This window comes from Notothenia rossii, assembly GCF_949606895.1.
Source record: "Notothenia rossii genome assembly, chromosome: 9".
Classification (NCBI taxonomy): domain Eukaryota; kingdom Metazoa; phylum Chordata; class Actinopteri; order Perciformes; family Nototheniidae; genus Notothenia; species Notothenia rossii.
The window spans coordinates 17927985-17948716 of record NC_136907.1 but is presented as its reverse complement, the minus strand read 5'-3'; the positions used below and the strand labels follow the sequence as shown (position 1 = coordinate 17948716).

The following is a 20732-nucleotide window of genomic DNA, read 5'->3' as shown; positions in this document are numbered from 1 at the left end:
TCCAAAAGTTCCACTATAAATTGGGAAATTGTTGCCTGGTCTAAAGTTCTAAAGTTAAAGACGACATGAAATTTCATGGAAACCTTACAAAAGACTTATTATCCTTTTTGGATAATGTTAGATCGTTTGTACAAAAATAAACATAGAGGAAATCATCTGAGTTATGTAAATATTTATTTAAAAAATACAAGTAAAAATACACTTCGAGAAATATTACAGAGAATATTCTTCTGCATGATACATTTACAAGTCAAATAACTGGGGGGGAAAAATTACATAGAAGCATGTTAATGTTTGAAAAGTAAATTGATGACATTTTGATTTAAACTGTCACAATTTTATTGTAGTAATTACGAAATTAGATTTTTTTAATATATATATATATATATATATATATATATATATATATATATATATATATATATATATATATATATATATATATATATATAGCCTATATACAATAGACAAGTTTATGAGAAACTTAAACCGGCAGATGGAAATTATTGTCAGCCTCAGCCAGTTTGATCAAGATTAAGTTTGGATTTGAAATGGCGCTGTGACTGTGACACTTCATGTTGCACACTGGTTGGGCCCAGAATCTCTTGTATTCCTGATGATTCGCACCTCTGTGTAGACTATTTCTTCTTCAGGGTTACCTTAAATTAAAGTTAAATACAGTAGTTACAGTGAACATCATGTCATCTTTTTAACTTTTACAAAAAAAAATCATTTAGAATATAGAAAGGCTATAGTAACAGTTAAACACATACTTACCATCATTAAGAGTTGCGGGTCTTGGTAGGTAATGCCTTTTTATTCCATAAAGAAACAAAGCCACGAGAAGAAGGAAAGTGATAGCAGTCCCAGCCACAGCCACAACAGGGAAGGAAGGAACACAATCTAGAAAAAACCAGATGATATATTATAATAACATTCATTTAAGAATTCCCAACCAAATATATTGGATACAAATATATGCCTTGTTGTCTTCCATCTGATATTTTAACTACAGTACCATTTTTATCAGCAATGGATATGAGATTAGGATTGCAAAACAATGAAACGGCAAACAGTTGAGACGATTCCAGTTAGATGCCTACCACCTAGACGACTTAAGAGATGTATAAATATCAGAAAGCAAAAACAAACTATTCCTTTAATTCTACTATTGAAAAGCTAAGCAGTCCCATGCCACGGTAGGAAAACAGTGTCTCCATTCATTTGTTAAATTATTTATAAATATGTGGATTCTTTTTATATATATATATATTATTTTTTCTTTGTATTAATAACAAATATAAAATATTAGTAACGAGCTGATGTTGAAATAAAAAAAGCGATCATCCTTTTTAAATACTTTACCTTGGCAGTTATTTAGGTTAGTTACCGTTTCATCTCTGCTGAAGTTGTTTGAAACACGACACACCAAGTCTCCTGTTTGCTGACACTGCATGCTGATGGTCACATTTGAAACACTTGTTTCACTTTGGATAGCTAAACTATCAGCCACTGCCTCCATGTTTGCTGTCCTGTAGCCCGACGGGGACTGGCTGTGACCTCTGGTCTGCATCAGTACGAGACCGTTCAAGGTCAACATGAACTCTACCTCGTCTCCCTCAGAGGAGCAGCTGATGTTCATCAGCTCTGGTGACAAACACATTTGAGAAACAGCTGGCTTTGACACTGGAGCTGAAAGAAACATGGAGTAACGTATACATTTATTTACAGAACAATTTGCTAAGTAAAGTCCAATACCAACTCTTTTAACTGTGAAGTCATTAGCTGAACCAATTCCTATTTGTATTGTTAAAAAAAAGGAAAAAAAGAATCCATGTTCTTTTCGATCTCATAATGCTGTATGTAAACTGTAAACATAATTGCCTAAAACACGATGGTGACAACACAATTGTATCTTTTGCAACTCTTGTCCACAATCCCACTTTGCATAAGCAAATGTAGGCGACAATTGAGTCATTATATTTATTTTATATTACGTTGCATTTAGCTGACGCTTTTAGCCAAAGCGACTTACAATAAGTACATTCAAGGTCAACATGACCTTCTTAAGTTAATTATATTTGTATGTCATTGTAGATGTGTAAAACGTTCAATGTCTAATAAAAGCAAAGTGGCACAACAATTAAATGTTGAAGAAATATCTCTTAAGTTATATATCTAACTAAAGTTTAGGATTAGTATACAGTAAGCAGGTATACCTAGCCCACACATATTAGTACATCTCAAGATAATTGAATAAAGTGTATCAAATGCAAATGTGAACGCATGTTATCCAAGATCAAAATATATTCCATAACTGCTGTAGATTTACCAAGTTATTTAACAATTGTCTCTTTCTAAAAAACATTCTAAACTTATTTTTCACCTACCTTGTATTTCTAGATGCACTTTTAACATTTTCAGTAAAGAACCATTAGATCCAAATTCTTCCAGCTGGTAATCTCCAGAGTGTCTCTTTGTCGCGTTACCCAGTTTGACGGTTCCATTTGTGAAGAGTTCATACTGATTCACAAACTCTTCATGTTTATATAATGTCTTGTTTTTTTGTATTTTTAAAAGGATATATTCATTATCCTTTTTCAACCTAAGGCTTGTATTTGCTGTGTTTGGCAGATGGAAAATCAACAGTTCTCCGACTGCTCCAACACACGCCTGAGCTTCAGGATGCTCGGATAAATTGCACTCGATGGATCCTAAAAAGAAAGAGAAAATACTGTCGAAATGTCTTGTTTTTGAAAGGCATTTCATCTCAGTTTGGAAAGGAAATTATGCAAGACCATTTCAACATTTTATATATTTTTGTATCATTACATTTTGCTCCAAAAGTCATACTTTTACAATTTTTCTCTGCTAACTTTTCCTTAAAGAAATACAGATACACCGTACAGTACCTTTTGCCAGAACTGTGGTTGCCAGAGTGATGAGCACCATGGAGATGGAAATCATTGTTGCCCTGTTTTAGGACTAAATACAAAACATTTGCATTGAGCGCCACATTGTATTTATATTTTAATTAATTTCAAAATTATCTTTTAGGTTTTAACTAAATATGTTTTTAATAAAATAAGGTCTGAACAATATGAATAGCGCATAAAAAATGCAAAAAAAAAGAAGCAAAATAATGTATACCCTCTCAAATATTATACCTTCTACAAAAAACAGTAATACAATGATTCTACTCACTTTACATTATTTCAGAACAAGATATGAGTATATTCTAAATTGTCACTCACCGCCTTGACAATGCTATGTTGCTTCCTTGCTGTTTGACCTTTGAATATGCTGCTGACAGAGGGCTGGCGTATGCTCCTTGTCTTTTTGTCGTCTTGTGTTTCATGAAGTGTAAGGCGGAGGTTTTGGTCCATTCACCAACATCTAGCCAGTAAACGGTGATCGCCTATAACTGACAGTACCCAGATATAGACTGCTGACAAAACCCGTGGTTTCTTACACTTGAAACCATCCCCAAAGAGTACTTTAAATCTAAACATTTCTGAATGATCATATGCTGTGTGAGATGTCACAGTTTGAATGGTTAAAATGTCCTTAAACACTAAATGCTTTTCTTTCTTTTTGTAGAAATAACCTTTGGTTTTGGTGCCTTTCTTCAGCGTCCTATCCAGGGGAGAAATTAAAAGGAAATCCCACATTATGGCAAATAACCTTTGATTGTGGTACATTTTTACTGTATCCAAATACAGAGGACACACTATAAAAAACACATTATGGCCTATACATAAATATACATGTGTGTTTGTTGCTGTATGTTCTGACAAGGGCAGAGGAGGACACACTTAACACAATTATGAAATGCAAAGCAAATAAATTGCTAGTTCATCCATCTTCAAAATAACTTTACAGTAGTTTTCATAAAACAACTGTAGTTTTTTCCGAAATGTATACTGCAGTTTGAAGTGGTATGAAATGAAATGTTAGTTCAGTAAAGCGGAAGTACCTCTGAAGGAGTAAAGTACTTCACTTAATGCAGTACTCCACCTAGTGGTCATATGGCTCTCTGGTATTTACAACATGCTCTCTGCACTGTTGCTCAGGAGTTGAATTGTTGACACACATCTTTTTGTTTGTTTCTTAATCTCTCTTGTTCATTTCATGTTGTGTCATGCCTTATTTGTTTCTACAGACTTCTATAGCAATATGGTATTCTAAGAGGGGATTATAATGCATTGACCAGAACTGTTGGATGACTTGACCAGATACAAATTCAATTTGACTTTAAAGATATCTCCTCATTTTCTCCGCTTTCTTTCACCAGTTCTGTGGAAACTAGTCGTCTTAAGGTGTATCTGCATTTTTGATCTGATGGTTTGTGGTGAAGCGCAGACAGGAAACAAAACAATATAATATAAACAAAATATATTTGTTTATTGGGTTCATAATAAAAACAAAAACGTATTTGAAAAGTTACAAAGCATATATTTTATATATATATATATATACTGTATAAGTATGATTACGGTTTTTTAGAGTCTCTATACAAAAATAAAAACTGTCTCAGACTGTAGTATTATTGGTATAAACAACTTTAGAATGACTTAAAAATGAATCATTCCAGCACTGAGCATTGTGTAATTTCAAATATTTTCAGTGAAGATCTTAATCAAAATAACTATTTATCCATCGCTTTTTGACTTTGACAATTATTGCTTCTATAGGTTGAAACAGTTGTTTACTTTATTGACAAAACTCTGGTAATGCGATATATGTCATAATACAGGGGTTTTAATTCATTATCTCGTGATATATTGCAAAACACTGGACATATTATTGCTTAAATGTAATTTTACAAAAGTGATCGTAGTCACTTGAAATGTTGGTAGAAAAAGTGTTTTCTGTATGCATCTGTAAAGTATGACCTGCATTTGTGGTTACTATCACTGTCTTTCTTAAGGGGGAAGAACAAACAAAATAATCAGGGCGTTCCTAGAAGGAGGAGCATATCACTCGGTGAACCTGCTTTGTATAAATACAGTTTTAATAAAGCGTGAATCATGCAAACAGTGGTTGATAGGAACCTGAGGCTGTGTACTGACAGTGCAGTTGAGGATCAAGTTATTTTGTTGCATGGCTTGCTGTCTGTCATGCCGAGACAAGGTGGTGGCTGAATAGGAATGTCCCGTCCGAGTTTAGTTTTTTTTTCGAACTCTCTTTTATGCCACAGGTTGGCTCTATCACTACCTGTGTTACATTTCCAGGAAGACAGATGATGTCGCCGTCATCCTAGATATTTTTACACTATGAAGGACTTTGCTGACTCCATCTCTTTTCTTGGTCAGTGGGGACGTTTCCAGCAGGTTGTCTTCTTCCTGCTTTGTGTGAGCCTCGTGCCGAATGGATTTAGTACTTTCACTCTGGTTTTCCTGACGGATGTGCCGGGACATACCTGTGTTGTTCCTGGTTTCAACCTTACCGAACACTGGAATACAACCATCATACCAATAAAGGTGAATCTGCTAAAGCTTTTCTGGAAACATGATTTCATTTTTTGTACACAAACTTTTGGATGATATCTTTATGAAAGTGAATTCTAATATCCAGAATGAAACATATGCAGTTTTTCTGTCATTGAATGCATCTTCTTAGAGCAAATGTATGTAAAAGTATTGTTAGTGCATAGCTATATTGCCCAACGTTTGTTTCCCACATGTCCTTACACGCAGGGCTGCCCCTGGCCACGCAAAGTTATGTGATGAGGCCCTCTGTGTTGCCGGGGGGGTGGGGGCTTTCACTGTATTACACGCTATAACACATTACACAGTAAAAGCATACTTTCACTGTAAAATAAACCTTACTGATAACACCAACACATTTTGTATCACTGTGGCTGTTAGGTGGTGAATGGGAAACAGGAGCAGAGCAGGTGCAGCCGGTACAGGCTGGATGTGGTCAGAAACCTCTCTGCTCAGGGCTTCATCCCCGGCAGGGACGTCAACCTCACCGAACTGGAGCAGGAGGGCTGTGTGGACGGGTGGAGCTACAGCAAAGACATCTTCCAGTCTACTCTGGTCTCTGAGGTGTGTGTGCGTGCCAAACCTTTTACCCGATCTTCGCAGTCAGTTTGTTTTATGTTTTGAATTTTTGTATCCCCTTGTTGATACTATACATACTTCAGTGCAAGGTTTTTTCATGTTCTCTTAATGTGTACTAAATCAGCTAAGTACTTTCTAAATGTTATATTCATATCATTTGGATTTGTCTAAAACCTCTGTGCCTTAGCACACCTGGCACAGCGGAGTGCACACAGCTGCTGTCAGTCAGTAGACATGTTAATGCTTGCTTATTATTGTACCTATACTAATAATCCCTCCACAGAACAATGTAAGCATAGAATGTTAACAAGCTTAATGTTTAACAGTTTTCTTCTATTTTTGACTTTAATACAATATTATTTGCCTAACTTGGGCGAGGTACTGAGTATTAAGTGTATTATGAATTTACATAAACATCTACAATTCAATGTGCTAGATAGGGATCTACTCTCTTCCCGAGACGTGCCCTTTGACTGCTGTGCAAATTCTCTTGTTTTTCTGCCTGCTAGTCAAGACTGGGAAGTTCAGCCTGTTTTTCTCCAGATTAGAATATTCTCTCTATTTCAGATAGATGGTTTCATTTAAAGTGAATATCTTCGTTAATTGTAAACAAATATATATATATATATATCTAAACTACATATCTGTCAAGTTTTGTGACTGTATCTCTGCAAGATCACTGCATCATTGTCACATAATTACTAAAAGTACTAAAAAAGTCCCCTGTGTCACTTGCCGCTACAGTAGTTATTTACAGTGGCACATTTTACCCCACAGACTTAGCATCATCGAAATATAATCAGACATCGAACAAGTGTCTTAAAGAACCAGCTGCAGAGAGATCATACCATTACCGGGGAAATACCTCGAACAATGCCAACAATGTCATTTTTAAACATGGTATTGTTTGGATATTCCAGTTCGACCTGGTGTGCAGTGATGAGTGGAAGCAGCCGTTCACCGCCACAGTTTACTTCATTGGAGTTCTTTTTGGATCCTTTTTCTCAGGACAGCTGTCAGACCGGTACTATAAAACACCAGAACCATGTGATGTATACATTACTAGCATTGCTGTGGCCTACTCCAACTGACGCATAAGACACCTGGAGCATGATTTTATACACAGCTACTAAAACCCATTATGTTGGATTTTGTGTTATTGTGCCTTACAGATTATAAAAAGCTTTTCCAGCATCAGATTACATGGTGCTCAATAATGCTGCGATATAGTATATAACGTAACCTTACGTGTTTTTTTTTCTTTGATGTCACAAAAACTGTAAACACACATGTTTGTGTGGAGCACATCTACACTCAAATATTCGACAGAAAAGCTATTATGTTCATATATGTGTACATTCTAGGTTATGCATTTGTTTTTCTTATTATGTTCACTTGTGTCTCATAGGTTTGGAAGAAAACCTGTGCTCTTTGCAACCATGGCAGTTCAGACGTTATTTTCCTTCATTCAGGTCTTCTCTACTTCGTGGACTATGTTTACTATCCTCCTCTTCTTCAATGGTTTGGGACAGATGTCCAACTTTGTTGCTGCTTTAGTGCTGGGTACATGTCACAGTCTATAATAGTGCCTCTGTCGTTTAACACTGTTGACAGATTAAACAAAATGCAGGAATGTGTTAAAACTTCTCTCTCTTATCTCTGCACACAGGCGCTGAGACCTTGACTGGCAATGTGCGAGTCCTTTACTCATCGCTGGGCTCGTGTTTAGGCTTTGCCATTGGTTACATGATTCTACCTCTTGCTGCTTACTTTTTGAGGGATTGGAAATCTCTCATGTTGGCTTCGTCCTTACCCGGCCTGCTTTACCTCCCTCTCTGGACGTATGTTTCATTACATGAAAGTAGAAATACAAATCAATGGCTGTGCCTGTTTTACATACATTCCCTATAGAGATATTCCCATAGTCACACTAAAGTACAAGATGAATACATGTCTGTGTAATTCTCCTGTCGCTCTCCCTCTTTGCTGTCTATATTCAGCTGTACTATCAATACAAAATGTTTTATACTTTGTCTTTAAAGTCTGTCTTATCCAGCCCGAGTCTAGCTTTCTGTCTATCTGAAACACTGACGCAGGTTCATCCCAGAGTCTCCTCGCTGGCTGCTCTCTCAGGGAAAAGTGGAGGAAGCTGAGGCCATAGTGAGAAAGGCTGCTAAGTGGAACAAAGTTAAGGTTCCGAATATCATCTTTCAAGATTACAGTGTGAGTTTATCTGCCCTTCCTCTTGTTGGTGCTCCGTTTTTATAACACTTTTCTTATGTGTATCATTGTCAGGAATGTTGTAGGCCAGGATTTTAACACATCTAAAGTGATTTAGTAATTTCACAAGCAACATATAAGTGTTGTACGTCTGTAAAAACGAATGGTCAAAAACATCTCGATTAGCCTTGGAATTAGTCCTTATTTTAAATAATACAAATACAGTACACAACCACACACGTTAAAAAGAGAAGGGGTTCTAGCAGAAAACCCAGAGCAGGGAGAGACACTAGCAGGACCATTCACAAAATGTACCCCAGAGCAAGGGGTTTAAATCATAATACCCACTGGTAGGTAGCGCTAGTACATCATCTCATTTTAAACAAACATTACCATATTGTCTCATCATAGCGCCGTATGATATAAACATTTGTCTTTTTCTGGATGGACACATTTGTATTTAAATGAGAAAAATGCATGTTTAATGGTGTTTTCATAGATATTAGGCCACTGAGGAAAGAAACTACAATTTCCTTTTGTTTTCAATCCTCCAGGGTCATGAGACAAACGCACAGCCTAAAGAAAAAGCCAATGTCCTCGACCTGCTGAGGAAAAGCAGCATGAGAGCCACCACTCTTATCTTCTGCTTTGTGTTGTAAGTATGCTGCTTTTTATTTCCTCTACTTACAATGAGATTTTTCTGCATTATTAACAGTTACTATGACGTCTGAGAGGGCTCATCCCACTCATGTACATGTAAATGCACATTCACATAAAAAAAAAACATTATAATGATCACTTATTAAACAAGATATAAAAAATATACATTCATTCTATTTTCTTAACAGTTCTTTTTTTGATAAGAGTGAGGGCCTTTCTATTCAATCATCTCCGATCCGTTGGTGTCTTTTTCTTGCCCAGCTTCTGTTCAACAACAGGATACTATAGCCTGTCCCTGAACACAGCTCAGCTTCATGCTAACCCCTACATCAGCTGCTTCATCTCAGCAGCTGTAGAGGTACCAGCCTACATTTCTAGCTGGCTGATTCTGCACTACCTTCCCCGCCGACCGTCTGTCATCTCCTCTTTGCTTCTTGGAGCAATGCCGCTTTACCTCATACTACTGGTGCCTCAAAGTAAGCCCAAAACAAATATGGGGGGACTCTCAGAACAAAGGTTTAAGATAGAGAAAAAAATTCACAATTGTTATTTATTCAAGCTATTCACCAAACATACTTTATATTTACCTCTGTTGGGTTGAATAACTGCTAGAATTATATAGGAACTTCTCACAAACTCAATTACCGGATTTTGTATTTAATGGTGAGCAAGGGAAAGAACTCTTGCATTGATTTGTGCATTTAATCATCATGAGTCAGGAATGAGTTATGCTTTACTTTAAATTATGAGGTTTGTAACCTTTGTTATTGTATTGTAGGAGAAAATGGCTTCACGGTACATGCATGGGTCAAATAAAGTGCAGTTGACAAACCATTTCTTTATTCTGTAGGTCTACCCAATCTCTGTATTGCACTGGAGATGGTCGGTAAATATGCTTTTACCACTACTTTCTCCCTGATGTTCACATACTTGACAGAGCTTTACCCAACAGTGCTACGTAACACAGCAACAGGGACTTGCACGACTGTCTCCAGAGTGGGATCAAGCATAGCACCTTTTGTAATAAAGCTGAGTGAGTACATTTGCATTTGCTGCATTAATGCATGTCCAGTTTGTTATATCTTCAGCAAGTTTGAGAGCCTTACACGCACTCTGACATAACTTCATCTAAAGCCCCCCCAGACCTTTCTCCAATCTAAACCTTACCTTTTCAATTTTTAGATACATACATATTATATCTCCCTTATATTATACTGTCGACTCTGGCTGTTGTGGCTGCCATCAGTGCTTATTTCCTGCCGGAGAGTTTTGGAAAACCTCTACCTGAAACTATGACACAGATGCATAAGAGAGAAAGGTGGGTACCTTAGGAAATAGCTATGAAGCTTCTTTAATGCCAACCTCATTTTTAGATATAAAGTAATACATGATGGTTAACATATTTAATAACTATGGGGTTAAAAAGAATTCACATTTTTAAAAGATTATTTATTTGACTTTCTGTTACACTCTTAAATATGTTCCTTTTTACTTGGCATACCATACTGACAAAAAGATGAACAGAACATTTATAAAAAGCGTTTTAATGCAAAAATGCCAAATAATTCTTGATTCCAGGATTGAGATTATCTTAATACATGAACTGTAGTTTGAGCACTATTATCACAGCATGAATTTGAACTTGAAATCACAGTCCTTACCGTGCAGCCAGTAATGTTTCTCTTCCTTTTTATTGCTTTTATAACAGGTTTAAGTGTCCATGCACTGGAAAAGAAACAACAATACGATTGGAACATCTTGAAAGTCCACTTTGACAATCTAGCACTTCATTAATGAAAGTTATATATGAATATCGCTTTTGAATTGTGTTAGTGCTGTTAACATTTCTCATTGTTTAAAACATTTTTTGCCATTTGAAAACATCACTCTTTCATTTTCCCAAACATCTATTTTGTAACTGAAATGGTTGAATGAAAACTTGGAGTTCAAATCTACTTGTGGAGATGTGTGTTACCTTAAAAGGGAACCAGAAAAGATCCTTACAATAATATTTAATAACACAAGTTTTGTCAAATGTCAAATAACTGTTACAACTGTTTTTCATTACATACATTCATTTCATGATAGAATGCAACAGGTGTGTTACTGTACCTTTTTTAATGCAAAAAGAACCCCACACATTTAATAAACGCTGTGTATTGTGGAAATGCGAGTCTATATACAAGTAATTGGAATATGTGTAGATATGTGGGTTGGAGAACCCTTCCGACTGGATTGACTGGATAATTATTGCTTTGCATTTTATTACAACTGACATAAGAGTGACTTGCTTGTATGGACTTGATTCCTGTCAGCTATTTTTTGGAAAATGAATAGTGTTGCAGCAAAGGAATGTTTCAGATGAAAGGCAAAATAACTTTTACTGTACTAGCCAGTAATAAAAGCAAGTTATAACAACTCCCATTGTGTTATTTAATATTGTAGTTATTGCCTGCACAGCACTTTGGTCAACTGAAGGTTGTTTTTAAATGTGCTATATGAATAAATAAAGATTGAGATATTAAACAGCAGACCTAAGAGGAAATTATTGCTTGAGAAATGCTGTAAAACTCTTCCTTTTTTTAAATGTCTGTGGGTGTGGCTATCTCACAGTTTAAGAGACTGCAAACTGTATGTCTTCATTCTGTTGAGTTGGAAAAGGAATTAGTCTGCAAGCTTGGGAGGAGACAGTTAATACTCAGGCTATGCATGATTACGATGAGTCCACTGCTTTTCTGGGTCAGTGGGGACGTTTCCAGCAGGTCGTCTTCTTCCTGCTCTGTGCCAGCATTGTGCCCAATGGATTTGGCGTTTTCTCTGTTGTCTTCCTGACAGACATTCCCAGACACAACTGCCTGATTCCTGAGGAAAACCTGACTCAAGATTGGCGCGATGCAATAATCCCGATAGAGGTAATAAAAAAAAATGAAGAATGTAGCAGGGTTAGGGTTAGGACAAATAAATCAGATGATTTACTGAAGTAAACAAATACAAATACTCTGCAGGGCTGCATTCAGTGAAACTACAGAAGTATTCAAAATATACTTTTATACCAAAATTAAAAGTACTCCTCCATACAGAATGACATACATAAGCACCATGTTGTTTATAATTGTGTTGTAATCATTCATGTATTGATATGTTCCTAACTTTGATGTTGGACTGGGTAAAGGTGGGGTTTATTTGAATTGTTTTATACACAAACTGGCTAACTTAACCTATAATAACATAGATTAATTTAAAACTAAATCTGCAAAGAGACCAGTAACTAAGTCTGTAAAATAAATGTATTGAGTAAAGAGTAAAAAGTATAAAATAGCAAAATGTGAAAATACTTAAGTATATGTGCTTACATACTTTATCACATTTCACCATTTCTACTCTTTTATTACACGGTATGGCACCACACTTGACATGGGTAGGTTCGTTTTGATTGAATTTTGGTTATAACTCTAATAATGTTAATGTGACTGTTAGGTGGTGAATGGGAAACAGGAGCAGAGCAGGTGCAGCAGGTACAGGCTGGATGTGGTCAGAAACCTCTCTGCTCAGGGCTTCATTCCCGGGAGGGACGTCAACCTCACCGAACTGGAGCAGGAAGGCTGTGTGGACGGGTGGAGCTACAGCAAAGACATCTACCAGTCTACCGTAGTCTCTGAGGTGTGTGTCCCTATAGTTTAAACTGTAGAGAGCAGACTATTCTTAAAATTTCTAGAATGTTAGAGCTATGGACTAAATAGGTGACAAGTTACAAGGTGATCTCTACACATATGAAGGGCTAGTCATGTTCTCATAAGACTATTTGCTTATTTAAAAAAAGATGGGCTGAACTCACCAACGGAAGCTGAAAAGGCCATTCAAAATGTAAAATAATAATCTGTTTAAACTAACGAATGGGTGATAAGAATAACATTTCCCCAGTTAACCCTGTTTAGAGGATGTTCGAGCTGTTGTTTTTCTTCATTTCCTATGCTATGATAGAGAATTCCTTTGATAAAAGGATACAATTCTACAAATATGATGCTCATTCACATACTACCATTTGCAGCTTTGACAAAATGGTTATACATTCAAACAGATAAACCATTCTATCACGGAGATGTTAATCTGTTAAACCAGAGAGACCCCGGTGTTCCGGATTAACTGGTTTCCCGATCAACTGGGGCACTGTTTACATACATCTTTTGGTATATTTGGCTCCGTAGGAAGACTTTGATGCACATTCAGTACCAGTGCTTGAGGTTGTGGTTAGGATGGCGATATCCGGACGCGAACAGCGAGGACTACAAAAAGAAAAACGAGTTGACAGGGGATGTCTGTTCAAAACATTGCGAGCTCCAATAAATAATTACAACCAGCTATTGTTGCCCGATTTATCACTGAATATCGTTCCTAATGTGATACTAAGTCCATCTGAGACCTGTGTACACCTTCAGACAGCCTCCCAGTGAAGCACACGGTGTTTACTCACAGTTTGAAAGCAGCGTGGAGAAGTCCCTCATCTGTGTTAAACTGTGACCCCCCCCCCAGGGAAACTGTGACGACTACTGTGGCGATCATGTATGTGAAAGACTACACACACATGTATCCCTTATAAAAAAGGTATTCTGCAGCACTCATCCAGATAAGATGTGACTGTTAACTCGTTTTGCAAAGATAACAGCAGAAATGTCATTGCTGCATGTGCAGGGATATTTAGACTTTAAACTGCTGATGGGTCATTAATGTTGGTCTCGGCAAACAATACCTATTAGGAATCCTCTATTCAAACTACATAATATTCAGTGTGCATCGACATGAAATAAACAAAAAAGTTCATGCTGGACTCAAACCCAATCCCAAAAGCAAAGATCACTTCACCCCTGCGTGTTATGAGTGTTTTTTTTTACCATGTGTGTGAGTGGGGAGATCCCCCTTCGATTCTATTGGCTCTAGCGATCAGAAATATATGTCAATCACCAAAATCGACCAATGGGTTCCAGAGAAACGGTAAAACCCCCATTTCAGTTTTTTTTGCTAAACCTCTCTAAAAAGGTAAAATGTCAATTGTTTTGCATCAATCTTGATACAGGCTAGTTATTATATGTTGTACTTTGGATTCCTAAAGCTCATTTTAGTCTACCTTACCATCATCCAAGGGTAGTTTTCACTATAAGTAAAAAATATTTTTTGGACGGACACTATAATTTACAGTTTTTTACTATGTTCAATCTGAATTTTCTTTAAAATAAAAAACATCTATATTGACTCTGACTTTTCTACATCCAACTCACAGGTTTCTCATTACTTTGAGAACAAATATTATTAATTTAACCCTTTTAGAATCGAAGATATGGTCATTTATTCTGGGAATGTCATTTTCTAGCCTGAGACCTGAAAACCCGGCTCATGGCTAAGCTGGTTAAGTATAGCATCCAGGCTAGTCAGCTACTGAATATTGTACTTATATTCATCAGGTTGTTTTTGACATGGATTCCTTTGGTCATTGTACTCATTGCTACATTTTTCATGTATGGATATTCCAGTTTGACCTGGTGTGCCGTGATCAGTGGAAGCAACCGTTCACCTCCACAGCTTGCTTCCTGGGAATTCTTGTTGGATCCTTCATCTCAGGACAGCTCTCAGACAGGTACAGAAATCACTGAAAATATTTAAGTCAACAAATCCAACAGGCGTGTTCCTCAGTATTACGTTACTTATTGTAACATTTTATGTTGGTACATAATGCTGGATGATCTCTGATCCATACAGTTGATGAAGCATTTCTTGTTTATATTTAGTATGTTATTTTGTATAATTTGTATTCTATCATCTGTATTTCCTTGTTTTGTCACTCTAGGTTTGGAAGAAAGCCTGTTTTCTTCGCCACCATGGCAGTTCAGACAATTTTTTCCTTATGTCAAGCTTTTTCACCTTCTTGGACGGTTTTCACCATCCTCATTTTCTTCAATGGTTTGGGACAGATATCCAACTATGTTTCCGGTTTTGTTTTGGGTAAATGCTCTTGTAACAAAGAAAACTACTATTTAAAGACATGTCTGATTCTGAATGATATGCATATATTTGCCATGTACATCTTGCTTCTATCATACATTTCTCTTTGTCTACAGGCACTGAGATCTTGACTGGTGATGTTCGGGTCATATTCTCATCTATGGGTGTGTGTCTGGGCTTTGCCATTGGCTACATGATTCTGCCTCTCATAGCTTTTATTTTAAGGGACTGGAAATCTCTCTCTATAGCTATCTCTCTACCTGGCCTGCTCTACATCCCTCTCTGGTGGTAAATTGTACTTATAACAGCAAAATGTCAGGAGAGGGTAACAACAATTTGGCAATTTGAAATATTTTAACTTGCATTCATCTTCTTTTTTGTTTTATATTTTAAACCCACTGGTTAACATTTTTTTCTCTCTTTAATGCTGAGGAAGGTTAATCCCGGAGTCTCCTCGCTGGCTACTCTCTCAGGGAAGAGTGGAGGAGGCCGAGGTCATAGTGAGAAAGGCGGCTAAGACAAACAGAGTTGAGGCTCCAATGGTCATCTTTAAAGATTACAGCGCACATGTGAGTCTGGCTTGAATAGGATTGTAAAGACATAAGAGCCAATTGATATGCTTAAGGCCAACTTTAATAGTACTATTTATTCTGTAAAGAGCACTCCTTTTTCCATAGCTATTTTTCCTACAGTTCGACATTTTTACTTCTTCACCAAAGTGGTAGGTTATAGACTAGCTGAAACATAACTAGCTGCTGGTAAGACTGATATTATTATATTTTTGTATTATCTTGCAGGATGATGACAGGCACCCTCAGGAACCCCTCAATGTTATCAGCCTGGTGAAGACACAAAGCGTCAGAAGCACGACTGTCATTCTCTGCCTGGTGTGGTGAGTATCCACTCTGAACAGGGTTCATGTCCTTTTTACTGAACTTGCAACTCCTAGTAGTTGGTTCCAAACCTCCAAGTGAAGCTCCTTGGTAAAGAGAAGCAATTAGGGAAAGACAGCAGAATGTACTCAATAGGTAATGCATTAGCAGAAGAAGTTATCACATTACTGTGATGAGTAATGTTCTTTATTAAAACTCCCCAGCCATCATATTGAGTTTTAGATCACACTGGCATACCTAAAGTAGTTTAGCAGATGATTCTTACAGATGTATGCCTGATTAAGAAAGATAATGAGATTTAAATTCATACCCACAGTTGGAATACAGGTACAACTCCTCGGCTCCTCCAAAGCACTTGGCCCTTAAACGGTCCTGATGAGTAGGTTGGCATCTGGCATTTCAGCTCTTGCCATTAGTTTTTGTGTTTTATTGTGTGTGCAAATGGAAGAATGATGCTATGTGGGGTTAAGTCCTTTTTAGTGGTTGGTAGACTAGAAAATCACAACATAAACTCAACCACTCGCTGCAACATCTATATTTGTAGCAATGTCTACTGTCATGGCTACAACTTCCTACAATGGTGTTCTTTTTCCAAAACCTGCTCATTGGTTTTGATCATATTCTGCTTTAATGATTGAAGTTGCCCCATTTGACAAAAGCTCTCTATAACCATATTGGATCATACATTTTCAATAAATTCATAACCTAATAACGAACATCTCTTTGGTCTGTGTATGTCCAGGTTCTCTTTGAGTATTGGGTACTATGGCCTGTCCCTGAACACATCCCGGCTTCATGCTAATCCCTACATCAGCTGCTTCATCTCAGCAGCTGTAGAGGTACCAGCCTACATTTCCTGCTGGCTGACACTGAAATACTTCCCACGCCGACTCTCTGTCATCTTTATCTTACTCATTGGTGGAGTGTCACTGTATCTCATTCAACTGGTGCCTGAAAGTAAGCAGTCACTACCTGCTTCAATCAATCAATCAGAATGCTTAATTTATTCCGGGGGGATATTATGTTTTATTACAGGTGCACCGTATTGGACTAAAGTCAATAACTATTTATACAAACATAGGAAGTAAGAGTAAACATGTGCAATGAGAGTAGCCACTGGGACGCCTCAAGCACAGGAACAAGGTAGAGCGTCCTCCACAGCACAGAGACCCTCTGATCACTCAGGCTCATGGTGAAGACGTGGTGAAGCTCGATGGAAATGTTCTCATTAGATATATCCTGGTACAGCCATGTTCTCATTATCAAAGTAAACTGCACTCCAAATATTACATCTGACTCCAGGCTAACGCCGTTAGCGCGTCAGTTTTCCCAGCCAGTGATTTTTACATTACATGATGACATATATCTGGACCCGGCTGTCCTTCTTTTACCTCAATGAGAGATTTCCTTCAGAGTGGGATCACACCAGCAATGATGCCAAATTAAGAAAGGGACTTAGGGGTCACTTCCCTCCCACTTACTTCTCGTGCCATCACTTAGAACTTAAAACCATAATTATTGATATTACCAGAGATATATATATATATATATATATATAGTATATAGAGAGAGAGACATTTTAAGAAGGCTTTGTAAGTGGAATAATTGCTAAGAGAAAGAGGAGGACTTGAATAAAGCGTTGGAGTCACTCAAGCAAAGGAGAACATTTGATAAAAAAATTCTCACATTCTGTTGTTATTCTATCCATTTCTTATGTTTCAGCTTTATCAGAGCTGGCTGTCGCTCTGGAGATGCTGGGTAAACTTGTTATCACCAACGGTACATCCCTGATGTACCCCTACACTGCAGAGCTTTACCCAACAGTGCTCAGGAACACAGCGGAAGGCGTTTGCATTACTGTTTCCAGAATAGGAAGCTGCCTTGCTCCTTTTTTGTTACAGCTGAGTGAGTCAACTCGTCTTCAATAGTTGATATTTGTTTGATCCTATCTTAACATATTGAATTTGTGAAGATAAACTGCCATTTTAATAGTTTGGATGCTCTGATTTCACATCCTGTAAATGTTTACAGTGCACATGTGTAGGACCCCAGATCTTCCTCTTCTGATTTTGCTTTCTCCTTATACAGGGGAATCTTTTGAGTACCTGCCTTATAACATACTGGGGACTCTGGCTGTTGTTTCCGCCTTTGCAGTTCTTTTCCTGCCGGAAAGTTTTGGAAAACCTCTACCTCAATCTATTCAGCAAATGCAAAAGAGAGAAAGGTGGGTATCTTGCATTAACTACTTCTTCATCAACATTATAAAACACAGAGATTACACTGAGTATCAAACACACTTAATGTAGCTGAAAAATAATTCACTTATTAGATTTAAAGAAATGTGCAAAACACTCTCAATACTTAAACTGTCCTTATTGACACATTCATACCAAGAAAGCAGTGTTTGAATTTATGTATTCAGCAATTCATTAGAACAAAGAACACTTCAACAAAAAATATCATGGTACCTTTAATATAACCACCAAAACCCAGCGTCTCTCATTGTCATTATCCATGTCAATCTGAGAGGATGTTATGATGGTGTCATCAGTCTATTTTTTTATTTTTTGTTCCTTTTGAAAAGCTAATTATTGTTTTATCTTTGTTGTCTTTCATCACTACAGCATGAAGTGCCCATGCATCACAAGAAAAGAACATTTGAAACCTGTGGTGCATTTGGAAAGTAGACTCTGATTGTCAAACATGAATGAGTTATTCATAAATATTATACTACTGTATACGGTTCTGATAACACTGTTGTTTACTGTATGTCTAAAATGCCTTACGAACATAATTTTAATAGTTTGAAGGCTTTTATCACATTTACAAGTGCTCACGAATATTCAGATTGCTTTATCACAAAATCCTAGAAGGCTATGAAGCCTTTTATCATGATGTATAAGGTCAAGTATCATAATACTGCATATGGCTGGTCAGCACAGACATTTTATTACAATGATAATTAGCATTATGGAGCACTATGATACAAATATGGCCTTAATAATTTTGGAACAAATTCAATTGTGCGTGCGCTCTTTGCAAGCTATAGTAAAATTACAAATATCAAAACAGAGCTTTAATATTAAAACACTGCCCTATTTTCTTTTTGAACAACATTGAAAAGCACAACATTTTCACTAGACAAATATTGTACAGTTGGCATGTTTGTTGTGACACCATACTGCTTTGTCAAAAAGCTATTGGATCTGTTATCAATATCTTTGTTTAACCTTTGGAATATATAAACTGTAAATGTTGCTGGGAGAACTTCCTGACTTGATTGACTTGATCTACATTGCGACCTTTTCATTACAAGCACTAAGAGTAACTTGTTTATAGTTTATACATGATTGTTCCCCTGACAGCTATGTCTGGGTATTGAACATTGTTTGTTCCTCAGCAGGAAAGATGTTGTTACAACAGCAAAGGGATGGTGCATGGAAGGCAAGAAAATAAATAAGTGGGCAACATTAAATATAAGAGGCTAAAACACGTCAAATAAAAACCAATGACTCAACAACCATGGAAGAAATAAGTAGCAGTAAAAAAGATAAGTTAACTAGCACAGGTTAAAAAAAAAACTATGAATAAATTATGGTAGTAACAAAAGTCTCTTTTTTAATCTTAGCATTGGCCTAGTATAGGGGCGTGGCTAGCTCACAGCTTTGGAGAGGGCAAACTGGTCTTTTCTTCTGTTGCAGCAGAAAAAAACCTGCAAAACATTGGAGGGGAGTTATGATAATGATATGAAGGATTATGATGAGAAGTCTAGACACTATTATCCCCACCTGAACTTCTCTAATATATTTCTCTCTCTTCCTGTCCACTGAGATCTTGACTTACGGGTCTTGTTCCCATCACTGTGTGTGGGTCTTTGTTTTGCAGTTGGCTACATGATGCTGCCTCTCTTTGCTTACTTTTTACCTGATTGCTATCTCTCTGCCTGGCCTCCTCTACATACTTCTCTGGTGGTGGGTTGTACTCAAAACAAGCAAAGTTTATCTCACAATGCATCTATCCATTTTTCTCCACTCATGTCAGGCAGGATCATGCTGGCAGCAGGCTAGGGAGGTAGGCCTCCTTACCTATGTCTTCCCAGAGCATATTCTGAGTGTCTTGGTAGGTTGAAGTGCCTGGAAAACCTCCAGCTTACATGTCCTGCTGGCTGGCACTGAAATACTTCCCACGCCGACTCTGTCATCTTTATCTTATTCCTGGGAGTGTCACTGTATCTTATTCAACTGGTGCCTCAAAGTAAGCAGTGTCATGATGTGGTGCATCATGGTACTGCAATGCTTCCAAGCAAATGCTTTCAGTCTTAGAGTACTCCACGGATTCAGCAATGCACTAATATAACATTGTCAGACTTGTGCTGGATACAGAGATATAATATTTTTTATTCAATGGTTATTCTTGTAAAAACCTGGGCCAACACAATGCAGTTAATAATTCACATAATTTAGGGGCAGGTATTGTTTTCATTCTATTCTGTTGTTAATCCATTTCTTGCGTTTCAGCTTTATCAGAGCTGGCTGTCGCTCTGGAGATGGGTAAACTTGTTATCACCGAAGGTACATCCCTGATGTACGCCTACACTGCAGAGCTTTACCCAACAGTGCTCAGGAACACAATGACAGGCGTTTGCGTTACTGTTTCCAGAATAGGAAGCTGCCTTGCTCCTTTGTTGTTAAGCTGAGTGAGTCAATTTGTCTTCAATATCAGGTACTACAGTATCTAGTTCAACCTGAATTTGTGTAAGCACATCGACACATTTATGTGGATAATCAGCACCTATTTGTTGTTTGGATGCTCTGTACACACTTTTATTTTCCACTTCACCTTGTACATGTGAATATTTTTGAGTACCTGCCTTATATCACACTGGGGACTCTGGCTG

At 37.2% G+C, this 20732-nt stretch overlaps 3 protein-coding genes across 8 annotated transcripts; 2 read left to right on the top strand and 1 right to left on the bottom strand.

Annotated features, from left to right (window-relative positions):
* Positions 1–573: 573 nt before the first annotated feature.
* Positions 574–3286, bottom strand: LOC307018472 (uncharacterized protein; the record flags this gene model as incomplete). Its single annotated transcript, XM_079648705.1, has 6 exons — positions 3255–3286; positions 2913–2985; positions 2391–2714; positions 1366–1692; positions 778–903; positions 574–659 (listed from the first exon to the last, which is right to left on the bottom strand). Exons 2-6 carry the CDS (start codon positions 2965–2967, stop codon positions 574–576), a joined length of 918 nt encoding a protein of 305 aa, XP_079504831.1. The 5' UTR covers positions 2968–2985; positions 3255–3286.
* Positions 3287–5015: 1729 nt separating this feature from the next.
* LOC307019141 (solute carrier family 22 member 4-like) lies at positions 5016–11367 on the top strand. Of its 5 annotated transcripts, none has more exons than XM_079649788.1 (11): positions 5016–5483; positions 5871–6053; positions 6989–7092; positions 7477–7631; positions 7738–7909; positions 8165–8291; positions 8843–8943; positions 9210–9424; positions 9799–9830; positions 9901–9981; positions 10657–11367. In XM_079649788.1, exons 1-10 carry the CDS (start codon positions 5277–5279, stop codon positions 9958–9960), a joined length of 1356 nt encoding a protein of 451 aa, XP_079505914.1. In that variant the 5' UTR covers positions 5016–5276; the 3' UTR covers positions 9961–9981; positions 10657–11367. The 5 variants fall into 5 exon arrangements, with proteins under 5 accessions (XP_079505914.1, XP_079505913.1, XP_079505911.1 ...); XM_079649787.1 differs by lacking the exon at positions 10657–11367 and adding an exon at positions 10131–10266; XM_079649786.1 differs by lacking the exon at positions 9210–9424 and adding an exon at positions 10131–10266 and having other exon boundaries at positions 5017–5483.
* Positions 11368–11478: 111 nt separating this feature from the next.
* On the top strand, positions 11479–18573 carry LOC307019139 (organic cation/carnitine transporter 2-like). Of its 2 annotated transcripts, XM_079649781.1 has the most exons (11): positions 11479–11860; positions 12426–12608; positions 14474–14577; positions 14788–14942; positions 15059–15230; positions 15379–15511; positions 15740–15834; positions 16578–16792; positions 17558–17740; positions 17924–18059; positions 18460–18573. In XM_079649781.1, the coding sequence occupies exons 1-11, from the start codon at positions 11654–11656 to the stop codon at positions 18527–18529; spliced, it is 1653 nt and encodes a 550-aa protein (XP_079505907.1). In that variant the 5' UTR covers positions 11479–11653; the 3' UTR covers positions 18530–18573. The 2 variants fall into 2 exon arrangements, with proteins under 2 accessions (XP_079505907.1, XP_079505908.1); XM_079649782.1 differs by lacking the exons at positions 14788–14942; positions 15059–15230.
* The last annotated feature ends 2159 nt before the right edge of the window (positions 18574–20732 follow it).